The following is a 26,345-nucleotide window of genomic DNA, read 5'->3' on the forward strand; positions in this document are numbered from 1 at the left end:
TATTTTTATTTTATTTTATTTTATGTTTTATTTATTTATTTGACAGGTAGAGTTACAGACAGTGAGAGGGAGAGACAGAGAGAAAGGTCTTCCTTCCATTGGTTCACCCCCCCAAAATGGCTGCCACGGTCGGCACTGCACTGATCTGAAGCCAGGAACCAGGTGCTTCTCCTGGTCTCCCATGGGGTGCAGGGCCCAAGGACCTGGGCCATCCTCCACTGCACTCCGGGCCATAGCAGAGAGCTGGACTGGGAGAGGGGCAACCGAGACTAGAACCCAGCACCCATATGGGATGCCAGAGCCACAGGCAGAGGATTAGCCAAGTGAGCCACGGTGCCGGCCCCCTTTGACATCTTTATTAATCTGCTTTTCACATGAGTTTATCTGGTGTGATCAGGAAATTATTTCAGTGTAACTGCCCTGTTGCCCACAAGCGGTACCCATTGTTCAACACACTAGAGGTGATTGGTTTTAAGAAATAAACCTCCTACCCTGTGTATGCACTTGGTCTGTCAAGCACACAACAGCAAACAGGAACCTTGCAGTGAGAGGAGAACAAGTCCGTGTTCCAAAGCCTATGGATGGGGGTCCTGCGACCACGCACCCCGTCAGCCAGCTGCTGGAGACGGGGCCGACTGCCCTGCGGGCAGCACACAGCATGCTGGCCGGACTGGCGGCAGTCGTGACCTGGAAGGCTCTTGACCTCAGTGGCAGTGGGCACTCTTCCCTGCGCTGCTCACGCGTCTGGCCCGGTCTGGGAGTCGGCAGTTCTCAGAGCTGTTCTTGCTGGTGCAGGGACAGGGCAGGCCCGTGGGAGGGCGGCGTGTCGCTCCTGGACAAGACGCACGCTGCAGCTTCCTGTGGAGAAAGGGCAGCGGCCTGTGTTTAGAAATGCACGCGTTACCAGGGATCAGGTCAGGACCAAAGGACGCGCGCCCGTCTCCCGTGCTGACCGCTGAGGGACAGTCACCTCCCAGTCCAGACGGTGCAGCGCACAAGTCCTCTCCCCTGCGTCTGCAGAGCCCAGGGACACGCAGCCGTCGGCCCTCCTGTGACGCCTGGTGTTAGCCTGCGGGGAAGCTCATTTTCTTGAGCAATAGAGAAAAAGCGACTGGGTTTACTAACTGCTCTTTCTCTTTTTTTGCCAGATTTAGAAATGGCTGTGGCCTATTGGAAACTGGTATTATCTGGGAGGTTTAAGTTTTTAGATCTCTGGAACACGTTCTTACTGGTAAGTAGCGCCCCGTTTCTTGCTGTGTGTGCCCAGCCGGAAGGCGGGGTTGTCGGATGTGCGGCTGTGTGCAGTCCTGTGGCTGGAGCTGACGCGGGGCAGTTCTGGGTGAGGGGATGTCCCACACAGAGTCCCTCAGGTCCCAGGTGAGCCAGTGCACGGCCTTGGCACCGCATGGAAGGCACGGTGGTGAGCCCAGGTGGAGACTGCCCTGAGGGGGTCCCAGAGAACAGCTCACGGTGCCCCACAAGCACCCTCTCCTTGGGTTCTGCAAGATCTGCCAGCCCCAGCAGCCCTCTGCCTGTCGCCGTCTGAACCCCTTGAACTAAATCAATGCCTCCCAGCAGGAAGCTTCTGGTCCTTAAGGAAAAAGCTTGGTGCAGCCACAGGGCCGTGCCTGGTCTCCAGCTGCCCCACGGCTCCCAGGCCAATGGCGCTGGGACGTGTGTGTACAGTGGGTTTGTTGGCTAGGAGACCGTGGGGTGGGACCTGCAGCCACATCGGGCCCTTCTGGTGAGGTGGACAGCCCTGAGGGTGGCAGACCCATAAGGCCTGTCCTCCCCATGGAAATCAAAGGCAGTGGTCTTCACAGCACAGCCCACGGCCTGGCCGAGCACCGGCGCCTCCACCCTCGGTTTATGGTGCCAGGTGGTGTGTGTACTTTGCCCTGCCACAGAAAGAGCCGTGTGTGCCTGAGTCTCCTCACGGAGGCACAGTACTCGCAGAGTGGGCGCGGGGGCGGCGGGAGCTGACTGTGAGAGGTGTGTTGAGAAACCCGCCCCATCCCGTCTGGCTACGTCTGTCCAGAGGGTGGAGGAAACCTTGCCCATGACGCCTTCCTCCACCTGGGGTCAAACCCGAATTGTAGACATTCCCAGTGCACAGGGTCAGGATGAACGTGCCCCTGGCCTTGTGACCGCAGGACCCTGGAGCAGCCCAGTGTCCTCGGGTAGGGGACGAGTTAAACCTCAGCCCTGGTTACAGAGCCGCAGAGTGCATGAGCTCGGGTGGGCGGCGTCGGCCACAGGCTCGATCGCCGACGTATGCTGAGTGGAAAAGACGGTGGCAGAAAACCAGGTATAACTTGGTAGGAGTTAGTGTTTTAAAGTGGTAAACAGCTTATAAGCTCTTGATGAGTTTACATATGGACGTGATTAACACGCCAGGACAGGCACGAGAGAGATGAGTGCTGACTGTGGGAGACCAGGCACTCCCTTGAGTCGGGGGCAGGGAGGACACAGCTCTTACATTACCTGTAGTGTTGAGTCACAGGTTACTTATTTATCTATTCACTTACTTATTGATTTGAAAGATCAAGAGAGAGCTCTTCATCCTCTGGTTCACTCCCCAAATGCCCACACGTCCAGGGCTGAGCCAGGCCAAAGCCAGGAGCTGGGAACACACTTAGTCTCCCACAAGGGTGGCAGCGACCCAAGTCCTTGAACTCTCACCACGGCCTCCGAGGGGCAGGTTAGCGGGAAGCTGGAATCAGAAGCAGAGCCCGTGCCTCACGCCCATCCCCACGGTGCTCTTGGAGAGGTGTTGCGTCCCAGTGGAAGACCTGCCTGGCATATAACGAGATGAGTGTTTACAGTCGCTTGCACTCGTCCTGAACTCGTCTGCGGGAGGCAGAGGGCACAGTGCGGCCTGGTGTCTGAGCAGCGGCAGCTTCTGGCCTGGAGTGTGAGGTGTTCGCGGGGTCAAGTACGCCTGTTCCCTGTCTGGACGTGGGCATTGTTGCTCTTAGCCTGGGTGCTGCTGTCACTGTGACCTGTAGCGTTTCTGCTGTCGGGCTTGCTCCTGGGTTGACGAGGATCCCTCAGTGGGTGTGAACCGCCGGCCTGAACATCTGAGAGCTGAACTCGGTGTCAACCCGGGGGTTTTTCTCTCGCACGTTAGGAGCATCACAAAAGGTCCATTCCCAGGGACACCTGGAACCTCCTGCTAGATTTTGGAAACGTGATTGCAGACGATATGTCCAACTACGATGAAGAAGGTACTAGAGGTTGTGGGAGATGCTGTGTCGGACGGGGCTGTCACCTCTCCCTTTCTCCAGAGGGCTGAGGGCACAGGGGCCTGGAGGAGGAGAGGGGTTGACGGCTTCAGAACCAGCAGTCAGGCAGGTCCCGTTCGTCTCCCGAGACGCGGGGGACGGAGCGGCGCCTGCTGCTTCCTGCTTCTCAGAGCTCACAGACAGCAGCACGCTGTTCCGGCTTACGTGGTTTCCGTTTCTGTCCACTTACCCAAGTGGTCCCGGGATTTCAGGACCCTGCGTGTGTGCCACACTGGGAGAGCAGCAGAGCCTCTGGGCTGCAGGGTCCCTGAGGCCCCCTCACGTCTTCCTCGTGGCCACGCATCTGGCCAGGGCGTGCTCTGGGACAGCCTCGTCCCACACCTTCAGCCGGGGCACTGGGTGACTGGTATGCGGGTCGTTTTAGTTCATCCATCTCTGTCCTCAGCACCTCCCTTTTCCCATGCCTCACAGGCAGCGAACCAGGTCTGGGAAGTCCCAGAGGCTCAGCTTGCGGGAGCTGCGGGGTGCCCTGGGCCCTGTGTGGGTGGGCTCCCCTGGGGGGATCTGGCCAGCAGCCCCGCCTGGGGTCAGGAGCACCACTGACCGGAAGAGAGCTGCCCCTCATGGCTGCCTCATAAGACAAGTGGGCCTGGCTGCTGGGAGCCAGGCCCTGGAGCACACGTAGGGGCCGGGTGTGGGCTGCCCTCACAGAGCCCAAGTTAGCGTGCACCTGGCCTCCTCGAGCGTAAGGATTGTGGAACCTCAGCCGGCTTAGTCCATGAGCACGGCACGGGATTCTTGAAATGCAGGTGTTTTGTGGGAAAACCTTGTCTGACCGACTTAACCTTCTGTGTTTCCCTAGGCGCCTGGCCAGTCCTGATAGACGACTTTGTCGAGTACGCCCGGCCAGTGGTCTCGGGTGAGCCCCGCCCTCGCTAGGAGGAGAGTGGCAGCGGGGCCGGCTTGCGAGATGAACGCATCCCGCGCAGCCACGCTCTGGTCAGTCACTGCACGCCTGCCACCTTCAGAGGCCATCCGCGACCGGGGTGAGGCCGGCCTAGCCACCTCCGTCCACCCGACAGTGGCGGCCGACTCAGGAGACCTGTCCTCACGCTGCTGCTTTGGGAGACTGCTGCATGGTTTTTCTAGTTACAAAGAAACGGCCCACGCGGCCAGGGCTGCAGGGACGCTTAGCTCAGGGTCCGAGGTGACGCCAGCGGTCACCAGAACTCTGCACTGTGCTGTGATCGCCCTGAGGAGCCGCGCTGTGTCCTCGCAGGGCGCGGCACCTCCAGACAAGTCGGAGCTGTGGCAGATGCACCGAAGAAGGTGATCCTCTGCACGCGTCGTTTTCTAAATTTGTGCCAGAAATTCAAGAGTTATATTTTTTGAATTATCGAATGTCTAGATTTGCCAGATCTATTTTTGTTTGCACTTTCGGTAGTGTTTATCTGGAGATCACTTTCTGGTTTCTAAGACACCGTTGCAGTTTGCACGCGGGCGCAGGCAGCGGTCCCCAGTGAAGCTTTGCTTAGCTGCGTGCCGGAGGGGCCCGCCCCGCGTCTGATGCTGCTAGTCAACTTCCTGGGAAGTCCCGGAGTGTCTTTAATGTATTTTATTACATTCAAGGAGTTTTTCCATGAGAAAGATTTCTGCTGAGTGACGAGTTAGATGTGAAAACCAGACGCGCTGGTTCCTGTCACCCATGAGTGACACCCGCGCTGTCTAGCCATCGCACGGTCATGTGCGCTTGATGCCGGCCCCAGGCCCTCGTCTCACCTGTGGGCCGCAACCCACCCCTGCGCTGGGCACCTGGCCGGGCGTCTGTGCTCCTCCTGCCTCAGAGGGTCTGGACACCCCCGCCCCTCTGGTGCTGAGCTGTGACCATCGCTCTGTGGCCACACCTCGCTTGCCACGTTTGGCATCATAGGCCTGCCTTGCTGCCCGCCTGCAACTGGGCCATGAAACAGGTGGGCTGGGCTCGCCTGTGGGGGAGGGCAACCCCCTCCCAGACACCACAGAGAGCACCCGCACCCAAGGTGCCCTCTGCACTTCAGGGAATGTGCGCTGTTGTCCACAGTTTGTGTGCCCTGCCCCAGGTGGGACGAGCCGGCCCTTCCCAGTCATGCGGCGATGTAACCAGTCACGTGGAGGCATAACTAGGCCTATGAGGACAGAACTGGGATGTAGGGACAGAACTAGTTGTGTGAATACCTAAGCAGTCACAGGGAAATAACTAGTCATGTGGGGACATAATTAGTCATATGAAGACATAACCAGTCACGGGTATACAACTAGTCACATGGGGTCATAGCTAGTTGTGTGAGGATGTAACTAGTCTTGGGACATAACCAGGCACATGGGGACATAACCAGTCACACGGGGACATAACCAGTGTGAAGACATAGCGAGTCGTGTGAGGATGTCACCAGTCACGTGGGGACGTACCTAGACGTGACTAGTAGAGTCTAGAGCACGCCACGCGCCCTTTCTCGCCTCTGCTCCCCTCTACATGAGCGGGTGCTGGGCCGTCTCTGTTGTACGACTCAGGCACGTCGGGTTCCTTCCAGGCTTCCCGCGTGCAGAGAAGTCCCCAGAGCTCAGCCCCGTGGCGGCCGCGGGTCTGGGCTCCCCTCTGAGACCTAAAGCCCGTGGGCTGTGCACACGTGGCGGAGGGGCTCGTCATTCTGTCACGTGCTGTGTGCCGTGCTGAGATCTGCAGAAACATTAAAGGCGACTGTTCCCTGGCCGTGTGTCGTCTGCTTCTGTTCTGGGTTGTGCCAGCTCCCGCCACTGGAGGGCGGGCCCCTGCGCGCTGGCCTGGGCCCCTCCCGGTGCGCACTCCATCAGCCGCGTCTCCAGGTCTCCAGGGGTTTTCTTCTCCAGCGTCTCGTGGTGTGCTTCCGTGGGAGCAGAGCTCACAGAGAACTGAGGGGAGTTTTGCAGCAGCACGACCCCCGGGCTTGTTAAAAGTGGTGTAAGGTCGCCTCTGCCCTCAGAATGCCCGGCGTAGACGCTGTCCTGTCTCAGTGACGTAGCGCATGCTGTGTACAGCTCCGTAAAGCTCACGGGCAACACGTGTGTTCTCTGCCCCACGGGGCCGGAGCGAACTTTACGCCACAGCCGCGGTTCCTGGGCCTGAGCGAGGAAGCCGGTGAGCTCATCTCAGTGTTGCCGCTGGAGCACAGGCCGTGGGGATTGTTCCGACTGTTGTCCGTGAAGGTGGCAGGAGACCTGGCCCGGGACGGCGACTGCCCTGGAGCGTGCTGGGCGCCTGACTCCAGCTCCAGAACCCCGGTTTCCCAAGCACTGACACCGCGCCCCGTGTTTCAGGGCAGCTCACTGTCTTGCTGTAACCAAGAAGTTTTATTTTCATGGTGTATTTCCTTCTGCTCTGGAGCTGAGATCGGATCCCCAGGGAGGTGGGAGGGCGGCGTGGCCCCCTCCAGGGCTGGGGTGGGGTAATGACCCTGCTGCACCTGCCTCCTCCTCACAGCCTGGCAGGGCTCAGTGCAGGAGGCCCTGCGGTGACCAGAGTCACCGCCGCCTCCAAACCACAGCCTTGTGTGGAGGACACTTCACTTCTGCAACCTTTTTACAAGTTTTCTATCCCCAACGTGAAAAGAAAACAAGCTTCCTAAGAGAGGAAACCAAGGTGGGCGGAGCTTCGCTGGGACAGAGCAGCAGGCACAGGCCGCACGGTGGTTCTAGCAATTTCTGGAAAATCTAGTCTGTGGCAAGGTAGACGCATTCGTTTGCAGTTCCTGGGAAAGGCGAGAGCCAGAGGCAACGGGTGAGCGGGGCGGTGGGCGCGGACCTCGTGCAGCGAGAGGCCCGCTGCCCACATGTGCACACGCCTCCTGCTGCGAGGGACGGCTCAGCTCGCACGGGAGCCCGGCAGCTGCTTTGCTCCGGACGCCAGGGAACCTGACACCTCCCACGTGGTGGGATACAAGCTCATTGGTGGCACCAGCACACAAGAAAGGAACGTCCAGCCCCTTAGAGGACGCGCTGACGGCAGCAGTGACAGTATAAATGTCAGCGTCGCTGGCCGAAGGCAGCAGAGGCAGGGACGAAGGCCGCAGCCGCAGCTGCCGTGCCCGGCCCCAGCGATGGAGAAGTTCAAGGCTGCGATGCTGCTGGGGGCTGCTGGCGACGCCCTGGGCTACAGCAACTTCTGCAGGGAGCGCAGCAGCGCGGGCTCCGTGCAGAGCGAGCTGCAGCGCAGCGGCGGGCTGGACCGCCTCGTGCTCTCCCCCGAGCAGTGGCCAGTAAGCGACAACACCATCATGCACATGGCCACCGCGGAGGCCCTCACCACAGGTAGGCCGCGCGCGGGCGCGGCTGTGCAGAGCTGCCAGCCGTGCGGTCAGGAGGGAGCCGGTTGAAGTCCAGCACTCAGCATTGCTGGGCACCCTGAGCCGGTGCATCAGGCGGCAGCGCCGCCAGCCGGGGCAGCTCGTACGTGAGCGGCCTCTCGAAAATCGTACGAGGTTGATGGAGTTGGGGGGGGGGGGACAAAGTTTCCTCAGGTGTGCTGTGGAAGTGGATGCGAGTTTCGGGAAACAGCAGGTGTCACGCCCCACTCTCCCTCCCCGCACTGCAGGGTGAGCCCCGAGGGCAGCCGCTAAGTGAATGGGACTCGCTCGCCTGCTGTGGACAGCTCAGTTTAGTTCTGTGGTCATTCTGCAGGAATGCCGCCGGCTTTGCGTCCCTAAATAGCAGGGAGAGCTGGGGCGTGCCGATGGGGTGAGGCACCCAGCTGGGAGGCGGCGACGAAGCCGCCCTCTAGTCCTCCCGAGGTCGTCCGCAGTCTCAGGGCCACAGCGGTCCCCCAGTGGCCTTGGTGGTCACACACACCCCCCAAGCAGAGCCGGTGCAGAACGGAAGGCCTGTGGATCAAGCTGCTGCACATGGCACCGTCGTCGGTCCTGCAGCACACTCCCCCACAACCCCCGCGCCCTGCATCTGGCGCTGGGCCTGGCGATCCCACAAGTGTGCCGGCCCCCGCGCGTCCTGCTCTCTGTCAGCACCTGGTGAGTGTCACAGCCTACAGCCCTGCGTCTGGTCCTGCTGGGGGCCTGCTGAGCCCCTGAGGCTGGGTCAGCAGCACTCACGGTGGGGGCGGGGGTGCACTGAGCTTCTGAGAAGAATCAGTCCCCACGGGAGGGCGTCACGGCCATGGCCAGGGCTGGCGGTCATGGCGGAGCCTGAGTAGGCCAGCGCTCAGCAGAGGCCCCGAATCCCTCGCTCCTCTGTGGGGTAAGCGATTCTCCCAACTCGCTGAAAATCAAGTTTACATTTCATTGAAATTCACTTTCCAAGCAGCCCAGTGTTTTTAACAAATCCCAGCCTCCAGAAGAGGGTGGCAGGAGCCGACTCCCACGGTGCTGCGTGTCCAGGCACTGGCTGACGGCCATGTGTCCTGCAAGCCATTCCCCACCCCCAGGTGGGCTGGAGGCCGACTTGGTCACCATCCGACAGGAGAAGGAGCTGACGCACACAGGCAGCTACAGGAGGACGGCGTTGGGAGCGCCCTGAGCCTGGCGCCTCGCCGCCGCGTTCTTGAGCTTTCTCCCCACCCCCGGGGCCCCCAGGGCCATGCACATATTTTAGGGGTCACCATGTGCAGTGGTTTTCCATTTTCCAAAGCCAGGCATTCACGCGAGCAGCTACATCTTGGGGTCGCTGCCTAAGTTCCACTTGTGACTCCCCGGGGGAGGCAGCCCGTGCGGCCTCCAGGTGTGGGGCGTGTCGCTGAGCAGGGCAGAGAGCAGAAGCAAGCAGGGAGGAGCAGCATCCCGCGCCCGGCAGGCTGCGTCAGGGGTGGCGTGCGTACAGCGTCGAACACGAGGCGCCTGAATCTCGCCAGGGCAGGCGTCCGGCGACCGCTTGTGTCCCCTGAGGGCAAGCTCTGGGGCCCCGGCTTGGCGCCACCGACTGGCTGAACACGGCCTCTGCCGAGGGCCGTGGGGGCTGGCGGGAGGGCGGGGGATGCAGCCCCGCTGGTGCTTGGCCTGTTCTACCCCTCGTGCATCAGGGGAGCCAAAGGCAGTCTCGGGAACTGAGTATCTGTTAAGCGACCAAGAGGTGACATGGAGAAGCGTAAGGTGGCTGCGTCACAAAACAGAAACGCTCCTTATTTATTTATTGGAAAGTCAGAGTTACAGGGAGAAAGAAAGGTCTTCTATCTGATGGTTTACTCCCCAAACGGCCACACTGGACAGGGCTGGGCTAGAACAAAGCCAGGAGCCAGGAGCTTATTCTGCGTCTCCCACATGTGTGTGGGGGCCCAAGCGCTTGGGGCTTCCCCTGCTACTTTCCCAGGTGCATTAGCAGGGATTTGAATTGGAAGTGGAGCATCTGGGACTTGAACCAGCGCCCATATGGGATGCTGGCGCCGTAGACGGCAGCTTTACCCTCTGTGCCACAACGCCAGGCACAGCAACTTGGCACACGTGTTTCCAGTTCAATCCTAACTGCAAGACAATGCTTTCTGTTGATATACTTAATGGGCTTTTTCTTTCTTTCTTTCTTTTTTTTTTTTTTTTTGCTTTAAAACAACTGAATTCAGTTCAGTACAGACTTTTAAAAAATATTTATTTATTTTATTTGAAAGGCAGAGTTAGACAAAGGGAAAGACAGGGAGAGGTCTTCCATCTGCTGGTTTGCTTCCCAAATGGCCACAATGGCTGGCGCTGGGCTGATCTGAAGCCAGGAGCCTCCTCCAGGTCTCCCACACGGGTGCAGGGGCCCAAGGACTTGGGCCATCTTCCACTGCTTTCCCAGGCCATGGCAGAGAGCTGCACTGGACATGGAGAAGCCAGGACTCGAACAAGTGCCCACATGGGATGCCAGCACTGCAGGCTGCGGCTTTACCTGCTACACCAGTGCCAGCCCCCAGTACATTCTATGTATCTGATTCCAGAACAAAAGGAATTGTGTGAGGGCCTTCAGAAGGGTTAACCCAGGACACAGTGCAGAGAGGCTGCTTGTGAGCAGATCACGCTGCTGCCAAGAGCCACGGCCCGTGGGCTGCGGAGTGGACGGGCCCAGCACAGGCTGCCGGAACAGGGCTCGTGTGCACTCAGAGCTGATCTCACTCCTGCAGGGCCACGGTGTCCACCCTCCCATGTGGCCTGCAGCCCTCGTTCCTCCCAACCTGTCTCCAGCCCGGCTCTGCCACGGGAAGCTCTGGGCGAGGCCTGCCTCCCTGGTCTCTTGCTTTTTTCCACCCTGAGACAAGGTGCCCACCAGCACAGGAAGACACGGCTGCTTCTTGGAGTCAGCCCCAAAGCCCTGAGTTGGAGCTCACTCAGAATGTAAATGCATGGCTGCTCTCAGGGGACAGCGGCAGGTGCGCCCTGCTCCTGCGTCACCAGCCAGGGCCTGTTCCCTGGTGTGCTAGAGGATGCGTGGCCCTCTGCCCGCCATGCTGTGAACCGACAGGGCCAAGATCACACACACAGCTTGGCAATCAGCATCCTCTGGCAGGCAGGCGTTCAGCCTGGCAGTCAAGACGCCCACGTCCCCCGTCTGAGCCTGGCTGCAACCCTTCTCCGCTCCGGCTTCCAGCTTCCTGCAAATGTGCACCCAGAGAGGCCGCAGTGGGGGCTCAGGAACCTGGTCACTGCACCCACAGGGGACACCCAGGTGGAATCCCAGTCTGGCAGTCGTGAGCATTTAGGGAGTGAACCAGCAGACGAGAGCTCTTTCCGTTTCTCTGCCACTCAAAAAAACAAGTGTTTAAACCCATTGATGAGCCCCACCTTGGGCGGGACGCAGCACGTCCTGGAGCGCGGCAGGCGAGGACCTGCACCTGTGGGGAGGGGCTGGGGCCGTATTTGTCCCCAGGTGGCTCTTGTGGGCTGGGGATCTGGTTTTACAGGAGCTGGCTGTGCAGGGCACAGGGTGTCCAGGGAGACAGGGAGCCGGCCCCCACCCAGACACCGCTTCGTCACCCGAGAGCAGGTGGAATGCGGCTCCCCCGTCCCCGCCGGGACGGGGCCAGCAGTGCAGAAACAGGGTCTTGAGTTCTGCTCCAGTTGCTCACATATGTCTCTGATGCGTGCAGCAGCCACCTGTAATGTCTGAAACCTAGGGGAGCCGGGGCTGCTGTGTAGTGGGCTAAGCCTTCCCCTGCAGCGCCGCCATCCCGTGTGGGCGCCGATTTAAGCCCTGGTTGCTCCTCCTCCCATCCAGCTCCCTGCTAATGCGCCTGGCAAAGCAATGTAAGGTGGCCCAAGTGCCTGGGCCCCTGCACCCACCTGAGAGACTGGAGGAAGCTCCTGGCTCCTGGCTGCAGCCTGGCCCAGCCCTGGCTGTCCTGGCCATCTGGGGCATGAACCAGCGGATGGAAGATCCCGCCAGCACCTGTCCTTCTGCCCGTCAAATAAACAAAATAAGTCTTCAGAAATACAAAGAACATCTAGAGTGATTGTCTCCCAGCTGAATTTCCCCAGGGAGCAGGTTCGGCTATGACAGGTCCCTAGAACCTCCCTCGTCCCTCTGAAGCTGGGAGGGAGGCCGGGGTCCCCACAGAGCCTGCCCCACCCCACGGGAGGTGGGGGCAGGTGGCACTGCTCCGCGGCTCTGCACCTGACATGCTGCTCTCCACTCCCCTCAGACTACTGGTGCCTGGACGACCTGTACCGCGAGATGGTGAGGTGCTACGTGGAGGTCATCGAGAAACTCCCAGAACGGCGGCCAGACCCAGCCACGATTGAAGGCTGCTCGCAGCTGAAGCCAGATAACTACCTCCTGGCCTGGCACACACCTTTCAACGAAAAGGGTCAGCTGGTGTGCGGGGAGCCTGGACTAGCCTGCCGCCCACGCTAGCCCAGACACCACAGTCTGCCTCTGCCAGGGCCCCTAGGGCAGGACAAGGACCCTGGACTAACCTGCCGCCCGCACTAGCCCCGACACCACAGTCTGCCTCCGCGCAGAGCTGGCCAGGGCCCCTAGGGCAGGGCGGGGTCCCTGGACTAACCTGCCAATCGAGCTAACCCCAACACCGCAGCCTGCTTCTGCTCAGAGGTTGGCCAGGGCCCCTAGGGCAGGGCAGGGACCCTCAGCGGGTCTAGGTGTGGCCTTCCCACGGGCACCAGACTGCCCACTAACACCACAGGAACAGCAGTGTGGGCAGCGTAGCCTGGACACAGGGAGGCTATGTGAGCAGTGTAGACTGGACACAGCGAGTCAGGGTGGGCAGTGTAGACTGGACACGGGGAGGCAGAGTGGGCAATGTAGACTAGACACAGGGAGTCAGGTGGGCAGTGTAGACTGGACACAGGGAGACAGAGTGGGCAGTGTAGCCTGGACACAGGGAGGCTATGTGAGCAGTGTAGACTGGACACAGTGAGTCAGGGTAGGCAGTATAGACTGAACACAGGGAGACAGAGTGTACAGTGTAGACTGGACATGGGGAGGCAGAGTAGGCAGTGTAGCCTGGACACACGGAGGCTATGTGAGCAGTATAGACTGGACACAGGCAGAGTGTGCAGTGTGGACTGGACACGGGTGTCAGGGTGGGCAGTGTAGACTGGAAACAGGGAGTCAGGGTGGGCAGTGTAGACTGGACACAGCGAGTCAGGGTGGGCAGTGTAGACTGGACACGGAGGCAGAGTGGGCAGTGCACAGCGCAGGAAGGCATCGCTGGCCCTGCTGGCTGAGCCCAGGGCCCTCTCCAGGGTGCAGTTAAGGCGCAAACAGCTTCCCTGTGCCTGGAGGCAGCGCCAGCCTGAGAGGGAAGCCTGGGTCACCCATCAGCGCTGGGCGGATGCGTGCATGGGTCTGGCGGTTTTCCTTCAGACAGCTGAGATGTTCCTGGTGAGGTAAGGCTGCAGCAGCGAGGGCACTGCGTGTGCCGGGGCGCTGCGTGTGCCAGGGCACTGCGTGTGCCAGGGCGCTGCGTGTGCTGGGGGACTTTGTGTGCCAGGGCGCTGCGTGTGCCAGGGCGCTGTGTGTGCTGGGGCGCTGTGTGTGCCAGGGTGCTGCGTGTGCCAGGGCGCTGCGTGTGCCAGGCACTGTGTGTGCCGGGGCGCTGCGTGTGCCGGGGTGTGCTGCATGTGCCAGGGCGCTGCGTGTGCCGGGGGACTTTGTGTGCTGGGGCGCTGCGTGTGCCAGGGCGCTGTGTGTGCCGGGGGGCTGCGTGTGCCGGGGGGCTGCGTGTGCCGGGGGGCTGCGTATGCCGGGGGGCTGCGTATGCCGGGGCGCTGTGTGTGCCAGGGCGCTGCATGTGCCAGGGTGCTGCGTGTGCACTGTCATTTATACCTGCCCCTCCCGGGACAGCCCCTCCTCCCTAAGGTGCTGGTGAGGTTGCCCGTGCTGGCTGCACACAGTGCATCTGACCCAACCCCAGCTCTGTCACCAAAGGATACACAAAGAGGGAGAGTTGTACACACACATGTACACGCAGACTGTGTGTTCTGTACACATGTGTGCATGCTCAGACTGCATGTTTTGCACATGTGTGTGCATACTCATGCGTTCTGCACATGTACACACAGACTGCATGTCCGGCACTGTCGCTCCCCCTCTTCGTGGAGGAACGACACAGGACCCTGCGCTGTTCTTTCGTCTGCTCGGCCCTCCCCGGGTTTGCTGCTGGTTCTTCCCGGGTTGGCTACCATCCCTTCCACCTCCGTGGAAGGGCAGTTCCCCCTGGCCACATTCCCCACTTCCGCAGGGGAGCGGCATACCGCCGGCCGGTTCTCTCGGGGGCTGCACGGGTTCCCTTAGATGTTCCCCATAGATGTTCCTGGTGCATGCCGTCTCTCTCCTCCCTTATAGTCCTCCTCTGCCAATCCCAACTCGGCTGCCCACACGCCGAGTACGCTGCTCTCCAATCAGGAGCAAGTCCTACAGTTTATTGGTTGAACTGGAGGCAGCTGGGTAGAAGCTGTTTTCTCCTCTCCCAGCGCCATATTGTAGGAGAGCAGATGCATAGAATAAGTCTTAATTCCAGTAACTTAGTCTAGTCCGAGCTGCTCCCCACAGATCCCCCTTTCTTTTTATTTTTTTGGCGTTGATACGCGCCTGTCTTCGGTGTCCCGCGGCACACACTCTGCTCTGCTTGCTAGAGTTGCCACAGGTTCTTACAAGTCCTATCAATCAGGCAAACCGAATCCGGGTCCTCTCTTCGCCATGTTGTGAGGAGGTTTCTAGGCACTGATGCATGCCTGTGTTCGGTGCCCTGCAGCGCATGCTCTACTCTGCTAGAACTGCCTGCAGGTGCTTACAAAACCTATCAGGCAAACCGAATCCAAGCCTTCTCAGCGCCATATTGTGGGGGAGACTTATTAGTGTTGGTTTGTGCCTATCTTCGGTGACCTGCAGCTCATGCTTTGGTCGAGCTGCTTGCTGGTGCTTACCGCCTTAAATCAGGCAGACCGAATCCAAGCCTCCTAATTGTTGTATCGTGGGGAAGCCTTACTGATGTTAATTCGTGCCTGTCTTCGGTGACCTGCAGCGCATAAGCTGCTAGCCGCCCAGGTGCTCATCGCCTCACTTAATCAGGCAGACCGAATCCAAGCTTTCTTATTGCCATGTTGAGGGGAGGCCTTTCTATTTCTCTATTTCTCTATCTCCGGGCATTCCTATTTCTCCCATTTTACTTCTATCTTCCAGCATTCCTATTTCTCTTTTACTTCTAAACTTGTGTTTCTCTTATCCCTGCGGCTTCCCGCTCTCATTCTTATCCCCGCGGCTTCCCGGCTGCGCCCGCCCCGAGGCTGCTTCTCGGCGGCTTCCCGGCTGAGCCGCTTCAGCCCGCGCCTCTCTCATCTGCGCAGCTTCCCGGCTTTGCGCGGCTTCCCGGCGCCTCGCCCCGCCGGCGCCCGCCCCGCGGCGGCTTCACGGCTCTGCGCGGCTTCCCGGCGCCTCGCCCCGCCGGCGGGTTCCCGGCTCTGCGCGCACGCTCCGCGGTCTCCACGCTTAACCCTTTCGCGTCTGAACCACAGCTTCGCGCCAGCCCCTGTGCTCTCTCTGCACGCGGCGGCTTCCGCGAATGTTTCCGCCACCACCGGCATTCAGTCCAAGTTCCCCGGACTAACCTGGCGAATCCTGGCGGCCCACGTCTCTGCCTCTGGTTCCAGATCTTCGCCTCTTGCTCCCCGGGGTGACTTGAAGAATTCCAAGATGGCTTGGCCTGCACTCGCGGCTTCATCCTCCCTAACATTTCTCTCTACCCGGTATGTTTCCTTAAGTTTTCTTCCAACAATATTCCTCTCATTTCTCCTGGCTTCTCCCCACAGTCCGTATCCAAGTCTAAGTTTCTTATAGGTTTCACTTTCACTTTCAACCTTCAGTCCGTATCTAAGTTTCTTCTTGCTTTCACTTTAAATCCTAACTTCTTTCCCACAGTCCATATCCGAGTCCAAGCCTCCTCCAGGTTTCACTTTCGCTTTCAATCTCCTAGCTTCCCCGCCATAGTCCGCATCCGAGTCTATGAAAGCTTTCACTTTCGCTTTCAATCCTAACTTCTTTCCCACAGTCCGTATCCGAGTCTATGCCTAGGCTTTCAATAGCTTCTTCCGGCACCTTTCTTGTCTGGCTTTCCCCTAGGCTCTTCGCTAGTCTCTCTCTCCGGTATTTTCCTGCTTCTTCCCGTTTCTTCCCTCCTAAGTTTCCTATCCGTCCTAGGTTTCCTATCCGAGTTAGGTTTCCTATCCGAGTCATTTCTTCCCTCCTAAGTTTCCTATCCGTCCTGGGTTTCCTATCCGAGTCACGGCACCATTATGTCGCTCCCCCTCTTCGTGGGGGAACGACACAGGACCCTGCGCTGTTCTTTCGTCTGCTCGGCCCTCCCCGGGTTTGCTGCTGGTTCTTCCCGGGTTGGCTACCATCCCTTCCACCTCCGTGGAAGGGCAGTTCCCCCTGGCCACATTCCCCACTTCCGCAGGGGAGCGGCACACCGCCGGCCGGTTCTCTCGGGGGCTGCACGGGTTCCCTTAGATGTTCCCCATAGATGTTCCTGGTGCATGCCGTCTCTCTCCTCCCTTATAGTCCTCCTCTGCCAATCCCAACTCGGCTGCCCACACGCCGAGTACGCTGCTCTCCAATCAGGAGCAAGTCCTACAGTTTATTGGTTGAACTGGAGGCAGCTGTGCGGAAGCTGTTTACTTCTCTCCCAGCGCCATATTGTAGGAGAGCAGATGCATAGAATAAGTCTTAATTCCAGTAACTTAGTCTAGTCCGAGCTGCTCCCCACAGAGGAGAGCAGATGCATAGAATAAGTCTTAATTCCAGTAACTTAGTCTAGTCCGAGCTGCTCCCCACACGGCACATCTGCACATATAGATTTGAATGTACTGCACACATGTGCCATCACAGACTTGTGTATTCTGCACACACATGTACACAATCACAGATCTGCATTGCTGCACACACATGCAATCACAGCCTTGTGTGTTCTGCACATATATGCAACACAGCCTTGCATGTTCTGCACAATGCACATAACCACAGACTCACATATTCTGCACACACACACTATCATAAACTCATGTTCTGTACACACATGCACATAGATGTGTATGCCCTACACACACATGCATACACTTGTGTGTTCTGCATATGCGTGCACAGATTCACATGTTCCACACACATGTGCTCACTCTTATAGACCCATGTGCTGCACATGCATGTGGACACTATCAGACTCACATGTTCTGCACACATGTGCGCAGACTTACATGTTCCACACATGCACACACTATCATAGACCCGCATTGCTGCACATACATGCAGACTTGCATGCTGTGCACACGTGTGCACACAATCATAGACACGTGTGTTCTTAGAGCCGTTCTCTAAGGGTACTCGAGACTTCACAGTGGAGGCTGGAACTGTGGAAGCCGTGGAGTTCTTGCTTTTTAAAACTCTTTTAGTTCTCAATTGTTTTTTCATCTGATCTGAAAGGCAGAGACACAGAGAAGCCCGCAGCAGCTGCGGCTCACCAGGCCAAAAGCCAGGAGCCCAGAACTCCACCAGGTCTCCCCAGTGGGCGCCAGTGCCTGAGCCATCAGCTGCTGCCTCCCCCGTCCATGAGCCGGGAGCTGGGCTGGATGCACGGGAACTGGGCGGTGGAGCAGGTGCTCCCGTGGTCTGCGTGTGTCACAACGGCTGCGACAGATGTGGGGTTTAGTTTCAGACCCTCATTCTGTATTTTCACCATGCACGTGTATAATCTCATTATGAAGGCCTAGTTTAAATACTGCTCATTTTAAGAACACAGCCTGGAATCAGAAGACCTGGCCTCTAACCTCGGCTCCGTGCCCAGAGGGCCTTGTGCTCACGGGGTGGTGCCCCACGCAGTCCCCAGCCACAGCCTCCTAGGAAGCCACCGTGGCCTGGAAGCAGGCTCAGAGAGAATCCAGGGAGGACAGAAAGGTGAAATGTGGACTGAAATGCGCAGCTCGCAGGGACACGCACTAGCGTTTCTTTTTCAGATTATTTATTTATTTCTTTATTTGAAAGGCAGAGTTACAGAGGCAGGGGCAGAGAGAGAGGGCTCTTCATCTGCTTGTTTGCTCCCCAAACGGCCACCGTAGCCAGGGTTGAGCCAGGCTGAAGCCAGGAGCTTCTTCCAGGTCTCCCACGAGGGTGCAGGGGTCCACACTCTTGGGCCATCTTCCTCTGCCTTCCCAGGCCATCCAGGCCATTAGCAGGAAGCTGGATCGGAAGTGGCACAGGCATGGCTAGAACCGGTGCCGGTATGGGGCGCTGGTGCTGTACGAGGTGGCTTACCCTGCTGTGCCACAGCACCGACCTCAACTTGCCACCTTTTAACACAGTTGATTTTTCCATTCTTACACTTTCATCCACACAGCAATGGTGTGAACAGCTGCGCGGGTGTTATTATCCCTGTGAGTTGGGTGTCCTGGGAGAGGAAGTGTTCACACTCCCACTGCTACCCCGTGCCCGGATGCCCGCAGCCCTAAAGTGGGGCTGGGAGGGAGCCCTGCCCCGCCCCTCGTGGCCTGGGCCTTCTCTGCTCTCCCACCCAGGGAAGACCCGGGCTGAAAGCCATTGGCTCAAACAAGATTCTTCAGCCTGTGAGGGCGAAGACACTGCCTTGGACCCCGGGTGGTAAGGGCCGGTCATTTTCACTTGTATTTTTATATGTATTTAAAGGCGGAGAGGGCCAGCGCTGTGGCTCACTTGGCTAATCCTCCGCCTGTGGTGCCGGCACCCCGAGTTCTAATCCCGGTTGGGGCAATGGGTACTAGTCCTGGTTGCTCCTCTTCCAGTCCAGCTCTCTGCTGTGGCCGGGAGGGCATTGGAGGATGGCCCAAGTATTTGGGTCCCTGCACCCACATGGGAGACCAGGAGGAAGCACCTGGCTCCCAGCTTCAGATTGGCGCAGCGCCGGCCGTAGCGGCCATTAGGGGAGTGAACCAGCGGAAGGAAGACCTTTCTCTCTGTCTCTCTCTATCTCTCACTGTCTAACTCTGCCTGTCAAAATAAATAAATAAATAAATAAAGGTAGAGAGACAGAGAGCTCCCACCTGCCAGTCACCCCACCAATGCCCGTTAACAGCCAGGCCAAAGCTGGACTCTAGGGACTCCGTCCCATCCCCTACATGGTGGCAGGGACACAGTGTGGGCCCTCACTGCCGCCTCCCAGTGTGCACACTCCCAGGAAGCTGGGGTCAGGAGCAGAGCTGGGACTTGAACCCAGGCATGGTAGCTGCCACGTCCAACTTCCTCTCGAGGGTCAGAATCACCGTACACCTGCTCAGCTTCTAGAATATTCCAGAGCAATCTGCATGCATCGTCTCATTCAAGGCAAGCAAGGTGGGCACCGCCCCACCCCCAGCCAGCCCCACGACGCAGAGCGGTGCTGGCTCTGCCCGGTCTGTTCATCCCATGCAACGCCTGGGGTTTATGGGGCCTTCAAAAACTCTGTAGAAAATGCATGTTACGAAAAACAAGTGCACAGAGTTTTTTTAAGTTTCACAACCAAACATTTTTAATTCCACTTTTCCATGAACATTTTTTAAGATTTATTTATTTGCCAGGCAGAGTTGCAATGGCGGGTGGGGGGCCACGGTAGTTGTCCATCTCTGGTTCACTCCCCAAAGGCTGCAGTGGCCAGGGCTGGGCCAGGCTGAAGCCAGGAGCCTCTTCCAGGTCTCCCATCTGGGTGGCAGGGCTTCTGCGGCTTTTCCCAGCCCAGCAGCAAGGAGCCGGGACATGAGCCGGCACCCACAGGGGTGCTGGTGTCTGCGGCTGTACCACGACGCTGCCCCTTCCCTGAACATTTAAAGCTCCCTCGTGAGATAGGTGATCGAGGGATTGCTGCTTCAGGAAGTGATTTCTCTCCTGCACCAGCGTCTCTCGGAGTCCTGGCTCCTCTGCCGCTGCTCCAGCTCCTGCCAACGCACTCCCAGGGCACAGCAGTGAGGGCAAGAGCGCGGGTCCCTGCGGCACACGTGGGAGACCCAGCCTGGGTTCTGGGCCCCTGCATTCAGCCTGGCCCAACCTCGGCCGGTGCAGGCATCTGGGGAGCGGGTCAGCAGGTGGAGATCTCTGTCTTTTGGACAAAGTGAACACCCAGGCAGCAGGCAGCAGGACCCGGGTCTGCCGTCCTCCCCACGGGGCCACTTCGGCAGCTCTGCATCTGCGGGGCTTCTCGAGCCGCAGCCCAAGTGGCTCACGGGAGAAAGTGAGTGATCACAGCCTCTGTCGCCAGAGCACTGTCTAGAACGTTACTGCCATTATACAAATAGGCCCTCCTCACTAGAACCTTTAGAAAGCACAGGGGTTGTGAGGGCGCACACGGCCATGGGCTCCTGAGTGCGTGTTCCGCCAGTCCTGAGCAGCACCGTGCCTGAGTGTGGAAATAAGCACACCCCTACGTCTGCCAAAATGAATGACCCAGATACACCCTCTGTCTGGAGCAACCGGAGAGTCAGGCTTTGGGACACATTGGTTCCCTGGATGCTGGAATCAGTCCACGAATGGCACAGATCCCGGGAGGGACGTGAGGCCAGCTGTGGCCGGGGTCACCACCGGGGTCTCCAAGCCACAGTGCGGGGAAGGGCACTGAGGCAGAGCCTGCTGAGCCCACTCAGTGGATCCTGCCGAGTGTCCCTTGGGCATCTGGCCGGGCACTGGTCAGCCCTAGCCAGTCAGGAGGAACTCCCAGGGTTCTTCGCCCGCACGGACCAGGAAGCGCGCCTGTCCTCACCAGCAAGGCCACCCGGTTCACAGGGCACTGTAGGAACGCTGCTCTGGTCCTCAGAGTGAGACCCAACTCACCTTTTTTTTTTTAAAGATTTATTTTTATTATTTTGAAAGGCAGAGTTACAAAGAGACGTAGAGACACACAGAGAGAGGTCTTCCATCCGCTGGTTCACTCCCCAATTGGCCATAGTGGCCAGAGCTGCGCTGATCTGAAGCCAGGAGCCAGGAGCCAGGAGCTTCTTCCAGGTCTCCCACGTGGGTGCAGGGGCCCAAGGACTTGGGCCACCTTCTGCTGCTTTCCCAGGCCATTAGAAAGGAGCTGGACTGGAAGTGGAGCAGCCAGGACTCAAACCAGTGCCCATATGGGATGTCACCGCTTCAGGCCAGAACCTTAACCCACAGGGCCACAGCGCCAGCCCCGAGACCCAACTCTTAGAAAGCAAGACTTGAAAAGGTCAATTATTTCCAAGCAATTAACTACACCCCAAGACAAAGCTCAAATATATCTGTAGGGATATGAAAATATCAGGACTCCCAAAGGAAAATTCACCACGGCTGGCGTTCGGTTGAGATCGCACTGGGCGTGCAAAGAACGGGAACCCAGCCCAGAAGGAAGAGAAGAGTCAGTAGCACCTGCCGTGAGCTGACCCGGGGGCTCGGAGGGCCAGGCGGGGACCCCAGGCTCTGAAAGCTACGTGGAGACGTGGGAGGCGCAGAGACCGGAGCCACACTCCTTGAGATGAGAGCTGATGTCTGAGCTTGAACTCAAGAGCAGCTGATGAGACGTCTCAAAGAAAAGATCGGTGCCCTCGAGGGGGCAGCAACAGAGCCGCCCAGCGTGGCCCACGCACAGAGCCGCGGTCCAGACTGCACAGGCGCCTGCGCAGCACAGAACAGCCCCACAAATGCCTGGAAACTGCAGTCAAACGGCCAAAGTCCCAGCACGAGGATCACGAGGGGAACCACACCAGGCACAGAGCAGTCAAACCGCTCCGAGCGGCTGACACGGAGGCGGCAGAGGGACAGCGCGGGGAGGACAGAGTGGAGCCCCTCACCGGGCTGGCCGCGGACGACTTCAGGTAGGAGTCAGGAATGAAGGCGAGCGGCCTTCCTCAGGGCTGCAGAGGGCGCCAGCGGCAGTCGCCGGGAGAAAGTCTAAAGGAGGTCGGTCCCTCAGGCAGATGGGGAGGGGGGAGCTGCAGCCACACGGGCAGGGGAGAGAGAGAGAGAGAGAGAGAGAGAGAGAGGAGCTGTAGCCACATGGGCAGGTGTGTGTGAGAGAGAGAGAGGAGCTGCAGCCACACGGGCAGGTGTGTGTGTGTGTGTGTGTGTGTGTGTGAGAGAGAGAGAGAGAGAGAGAGAGAGAGAGAGAGAGAGAGGAGCTGCATCCACACGGGCAGGTATGAGAGAGAGAGAAAGAGAGGAGCCGCATCCACTCGGGTATGTGTGAGAGAGAGAGAGCGAGAGTGGAGCTGCAGCCACACGGGCAGGTGTGAGAGAGAGAGAGAGAGAGAGAGAGAGGAGCTGCAGCCACACGGGCAGGGGTGAGAGAGAGAGAGAGAGCGCCCACCTCTGGCTCACACCCCCCGGATGCCTGAACAGCTGTGCTGGGCCATGGCTGAAGCCAGGAGGCAGACTCCATCCAGGTCTCCCAGGTGGGTGAGAGAAGCCATCGCCACAGCCTCCCAGGGCTCAGATCACGTGGGCAGTAACGAGTTAGGGATGCGCACGGAAGCCCAAGGCCTCCACGGAGACCACAAGCAGCAGCCAACAGAAGGGCTCACGCTGAATCCTTCAGACAACACCGAATCCCGCACTGGCAGGACAGCGCCTGAGGGCGACAGGTGAAGCCCATGGAAAACAAGCCAGCAACGGGCTGAATCGCAGCCCCGGCGACACGGGCATCGGCCCTAGGGGGCTCAGGATCCCACGCAGCAGGCGGAGCCGGCAGCCTGGAGGGAGAAGCAAGCCCCGCCCCAGGCCCCACACGCACGTGCACAAGTACCCGGAAGACAGGCGTGGTGCCTGCGTCGGTGCCACACACAGCGGGCGGCAGAGCCAAGACCGCGCCGGGGTGAAGAGGGTGGTCTCATCAGGGACGTGGGCAGGTTCTCAGGAGGCCAGCACAAGCCTACGTGACCAGTGCCCAGAGACCCCAGACACAGAGCAACCCGACAGCGTGGGAAGCGGACAAGTCCCATTGACAGCAGACTCAGCAGCGAGTCACGCCAGCCACTGCACTTTTCACTGCACAGAACCAGAAAAATAAGAGCCAATCAGGCGCCAAGGCAGCAGAAGCAAGGGCATAACGAGTTTCAGAATGGAAATCAATGAAGCCAAGAGCTGGTTCTTGAAGAAGATCAAAAAGGATAGGGTCCTCTCACAGGCCGGGTCTGACGAACCAGGGACGCCGCAAATGGCGCCGCCGCCACCGCGAGAGGGAGTCACGGACGAGGAAACACTGGCAACTTCACGCCAACGCGCGTGAAACAAACACATTCCGCGAAAGACAAACCCCAGCCATTCCCGCCACAGGAAGTGGCCCCTCCGAGGAAGGAGGTCACCAAGCAAACAGGCACCTGTGGCCTCCCCGCCGGACACCCCCGGACGCCTGCTGAACGCAATCTTCAGAGAACTGATGGGGAAGGGGCTCCCAAACCCCTCTCCGCTCTCGAGACAGCGCTGTTGAAAGGATGGGGAGGGCGGCCAGGACTGGGCAGGAGCCCGGCCAGCGCTGCACTGCGGGCGCACACAGAGGGCGGGCAGAGGCCTGTCCTGCCAAAGACAATGCACAGCCAGCACGTGAGCGCCCAGCCCGCTCAGCGTCGGGCGTCAGAAAGCACAGGTAAACCCGCAATGGGCACCCTGCGTGTGCACGGGACAGCTGGGGTGAGGAAGGCAGAGCACGGCGAGTGTCCCCGGGTGTGGAGCAGCCGCCGTCACCGGGGATGGGTCAACCCCCTTAGAAGCCAGCTTGGCAGCGTCTTAAAAAACGGAAATGTGATTGGGACTCTCCCTGACTACACACTTGCCTAAGAGAAAACAAAGCCACGTCCACTGGTGCCTCGTGTCCCCGCCAGCTCTGTTGGTAATGGCCCCAGGCTGAAACAGCCCTCTGGGGCTGGCACTGTGCTGTAGCCGGTAAAGCCACTGCCTGCACTGCTGCCATTCTGTAGGGCGCCGGTTCAAGTCCCAGCCGCTCCACGTCCAATCCAGCTCTCCGCTATGGCCTGGGAAGGCAGAGGAAGATGGCCCAAGTGTGTGGACCCCGGCACCCATGTGGGAGATGCAGAAGAAGCTCCTGGCTCCTGGCTTCAGACTGGCGCAGCTCCAGTCATTGCGGCTAGTTGGGGAGTGAACCAGCGGATGGGAGACCTCCCTCTCTCTGTCTCTCTGCCTCTCCTTCTCTCTGTGTAACTCTGACTTTCAAATAAATAAATAAATCTTAAAAAAAAAAAAAAAAAAGAAAGAAAGAGCCTGCCCACACGTCCACCAATAGGTACCTGGGGGACACCCCGGTGTCGACCCAGACAGTGGTCACCCATGAAAAGGGGACGCTGGAACACTGCTGCCGAGAGACAGAGCGAGGGGAGAGTGCGCTCTGTGTCACTGTATGAAGCCCGAGAACGTGCAGCTGTGCCCGGGCAGATCGGTGCCTGCTGGGAGGGGCAAGGGCCTGGGACAGCTGCCGGCCGCTGGACAGGGTCACTCTGTGACCAGGCGTGGCGTCACAGGGGACACGTGTCGAACCTCGCATGCCCCTCATTCTGTTAGGATAACGCTCACCCTGAGCAGGTGTTGTGGCGTAGCGGGTAAAGCCGCCACCTGCAACACCGGCATCCCCTGTGGGCGCTGGGTCCAGTCCCGCCTGCTCCACTTCCGCTCCAGCTCCCAGCTAACGGCCTGGAAAAGCAGTGGAGGATGGCCCAAGTGCTTGCGCCCTGTACCCACATGGGAGGCCCAGCCCTGGCCGTCGTGAACAGTGGGGGAGTGAGGCAGCAGAGGGAAGACTGATCTCGTGTCCTCCATCCCTCTCTGTAACTCTGCCTTTCAAATAAATAAAATGAATCTTCATTAAAACAAGAAGAACGCTCAGCTCCGACGGAAGCGCACCGGGCACAAGCTCTGCCCTCACGCTTCCCCGAGGCAGGAACGTGTCTTTCACCGGCACATGCTCAGCCAAGGAAAGCTGGTTTTCGACAGCCAGGCCACGTCCCAGCGTGAGGGTGCCGCGTGGCCTCCGTGCTGGCCGCCTGGAGGTTCGCCTGTCGGCCACTCGTTCAAGTCACACTCGCGAGCGCGTGGTTACACGCGGTTTTGCACTTTTCGAAGTATTTGTGAGGCCAGGCTGCCAGAGGTGGGACCGTTGGAGCAGCAGTGTGACGCAGGTGTCCCTGTCACCCGCAGGCTCGGGATTTGGAGCAGCCACCAAAGCCATGTGCATCGGCCTGAGGTACTGGAAGCCCGAGCGGCTGGACACCCTCATCGAGGTCAGCGTCGAGTGCGGCAGGATGACCCACAACCACCCGACAGGTACCGAGCTGCCGGCAGGGCCTCCCTGGCCTGCCCATGGGACTGCGGATTCGTGGGGGGCTTGACGTTTTTCAATGTTTTCAACTTAAGAGTGGGACTGACGCTGAGTGCGGTGGTGCTGGAGAAAGTGTACAAGGGAAAGACTTCTCATTGGTTGCTGGTGTTGGTGCCCCTGGTGAAGCCAGGCTGGCATCAGGGACCCGGTTTGGTTGACATAGCGCTGTCGGCTGCGAGCCCAGGGAGCGGGCTCGGCCAGCCCACCAGCCCCGCCCCTCAGTTCCCTTGCCTGTTACAGGGCGACTGTAGCGAGGGAGCGCACACCCCTTCTTGGGCTGTGTGAGAAGACCCTAGGCTTCCCTGGGGTCCCTGCGGCATGGCAGGCTGCCTCCTGGGCCTTCTCCACACCCAGCCGCCCCGACAGGGAAGCAGCGGTCCTCACGGGAGGGCAGGCTGGGCGGCTACCACCACCAGTAGGACTGACACCGTCACAGCTGGTGTCACTGGGGCCGCCACCCTTTCCACTGCTGCCCTCCCTGACCACGATGGCTGCTGTGACCAGCACTACCGTCAGCCTCACTGCGGCCGTCAGCGGCTGGCACCATCACCACCGCCGCCCTCAGTGCCGCTACACCATGACCGTGCCGACCCTCGGCGCCATCCGCACTCCGGTGTGAGCAGGACCCAGCGGGCTGGCTGGCCGGCCGGGTGACAGCACCGCCTTTCTCTCCTCGACCTCCAGGCTTCCTGGGGTCCCTGTGCACAGCCCTGTTTGTGTCGTACGCCGTGCAAGGGAAGCCGCTGGTGCAGTGGGGGCGCGACATGGTGCGGGTGCTCCCGCGGGCCGAGGACTACTGCAAGAGGACCATCCGGCACATGGCAGGTGAGCCGGCCTCCCGCTCCTGTCACTCTGGCAGGCAGCGTCTGGCCTGAGGACTTTGCGGGGGTGGTGGACTGCACACCTCCTCATCCCGAGTCCGCCCTCTTCACCTCACATTGCCCTGGGTTTTGTGAAGCCAAAGTCATCCCAGCATTCCCAGAGGCCCGAGTCCCAGGGTGGCCCGCACCCTCGTCCCAGCACCTGTCCTGGGACCTCCTGGTCTGCTGTGGCCAGGAAGACACGGCAGGAGCCAACGTCCCTCTGTGGCCGCCCGCCCCAGCCCCGATCTGATCTCAGCTCCGTGCTCCTGTAGGCGGGCGGTCTGTCGCCACCATCATGTCCCTGCACAGCTGGTGGGAGGGGCGACACGGGCCTGCGCTGAGTGCCCGCCTCCACCTGCAGCTCCTTGGAGGCTGTGGACGGTGACTGTGTTGTCAACTCTTTGCTGGGCCAGCAGCCTCCTGCAATGGTCTTCAGCCTCCTGACGTCTCTAGGGCTTA

General features: G+C 59.5%; 2 protein-coding genes and 1 long non-coding RNA gene across 6 annotated transcripts in view; 2 read left to right on the forward strand and 1 right to left on the reverse strand.

Annotated features, from left to right (window-relative positions):
• DCUN1D2 (defective in cullin neddylation 1 domain containing 2) overlaps window positions 1-5,994 on the forward strand; it is a 29,018-nt gene extending 23,024 nt beyond the window's left edge. For both annotated transcript variants that reach the window (XR_016212644.1, XM_051841697.3), the window contains 3 exons: window positions 1,149-1,231; window positions 3,131-3,227; window positions 4,108-5,994. Coding sequence is in view for 1 of the 2 variants with exons in the window: in XM_051841697.3 (XP_051697657.1) it covers window positions 1,149-1,231; window positions 3,131-3,227; window positions 4,108-4,184 (257 nt within the window). In the remaining variant the exon portion in view is untranslated. The remainder of the gene's footprint in view (window positions 1-1,148; window positions 1,232-3,130; window positions 3,228-4,107) is intronic.
• Window positions 1-15,532, reverse strand: LOC149124484 (uncharacterized). Its single transcript, XR_016212645.1, has 2 exons — window positions 15,299-15,532; window positions 1-858 (listed from the first exon to the last, which is right to left on the reverse strand). It is a non-coding gene; the product is annotated as an uncharacterized LOC149124484 (long non-coding RNA).
• Window positions 7,253-26,345, forward strand: part of ADPRHL1 (ADP-ribosylhydrolase like 1) — a 24,800-nt gene continuing 5,707 nt past the window's right edge. Inside the window, exons 1-4 of one of the 3 annotated variants that reach the window (XM_089303352.1) lie at window positions 7,253-7,568; window positions 11,872-12,036; window positions 24,843-24,968; window positions 25,708-25,848. In XM_089303352.1, coding sequence (XP_089159478.1) covers window positions 7,358-7,568; window positions 11,872-12,036; window positions 24,843-24,968; window positions 25,708-25,848 — 643 coding nt within the window. In that variant the 5' untranslated portion in view covers window positions 7,253-7,357. Of the gene's footprint in view, window positions 7,569-7,975; window positions 8,282-11,871; window positions 12,037-20,705; window positions 21,515-24,842; window positions 24,969-25,707; window positions 25,849-26,345 lie in introns of those variants that run through there. The other 2 variants (XM_089303354.1, XM_089303353.1) reach the window with 2 other exon arrangements.

The sequence above is a fragment of the Oryctolagus cuniculus genome, chromosome 9, assembly GCF_051225735.1.
Source record: "Oryctolagus cuniculus isolate XC-2025 breed Fujian yellow rabbit chromosome 9, ASM5122573v1, whole genome shotgun sequence".
Lineage (NCBI taxonomy): Eukaryota > Metazoa > Chordata > Mammalia > Lagomorpha > Leporidae > Oryctolagus > Oryctolagus cuniculus.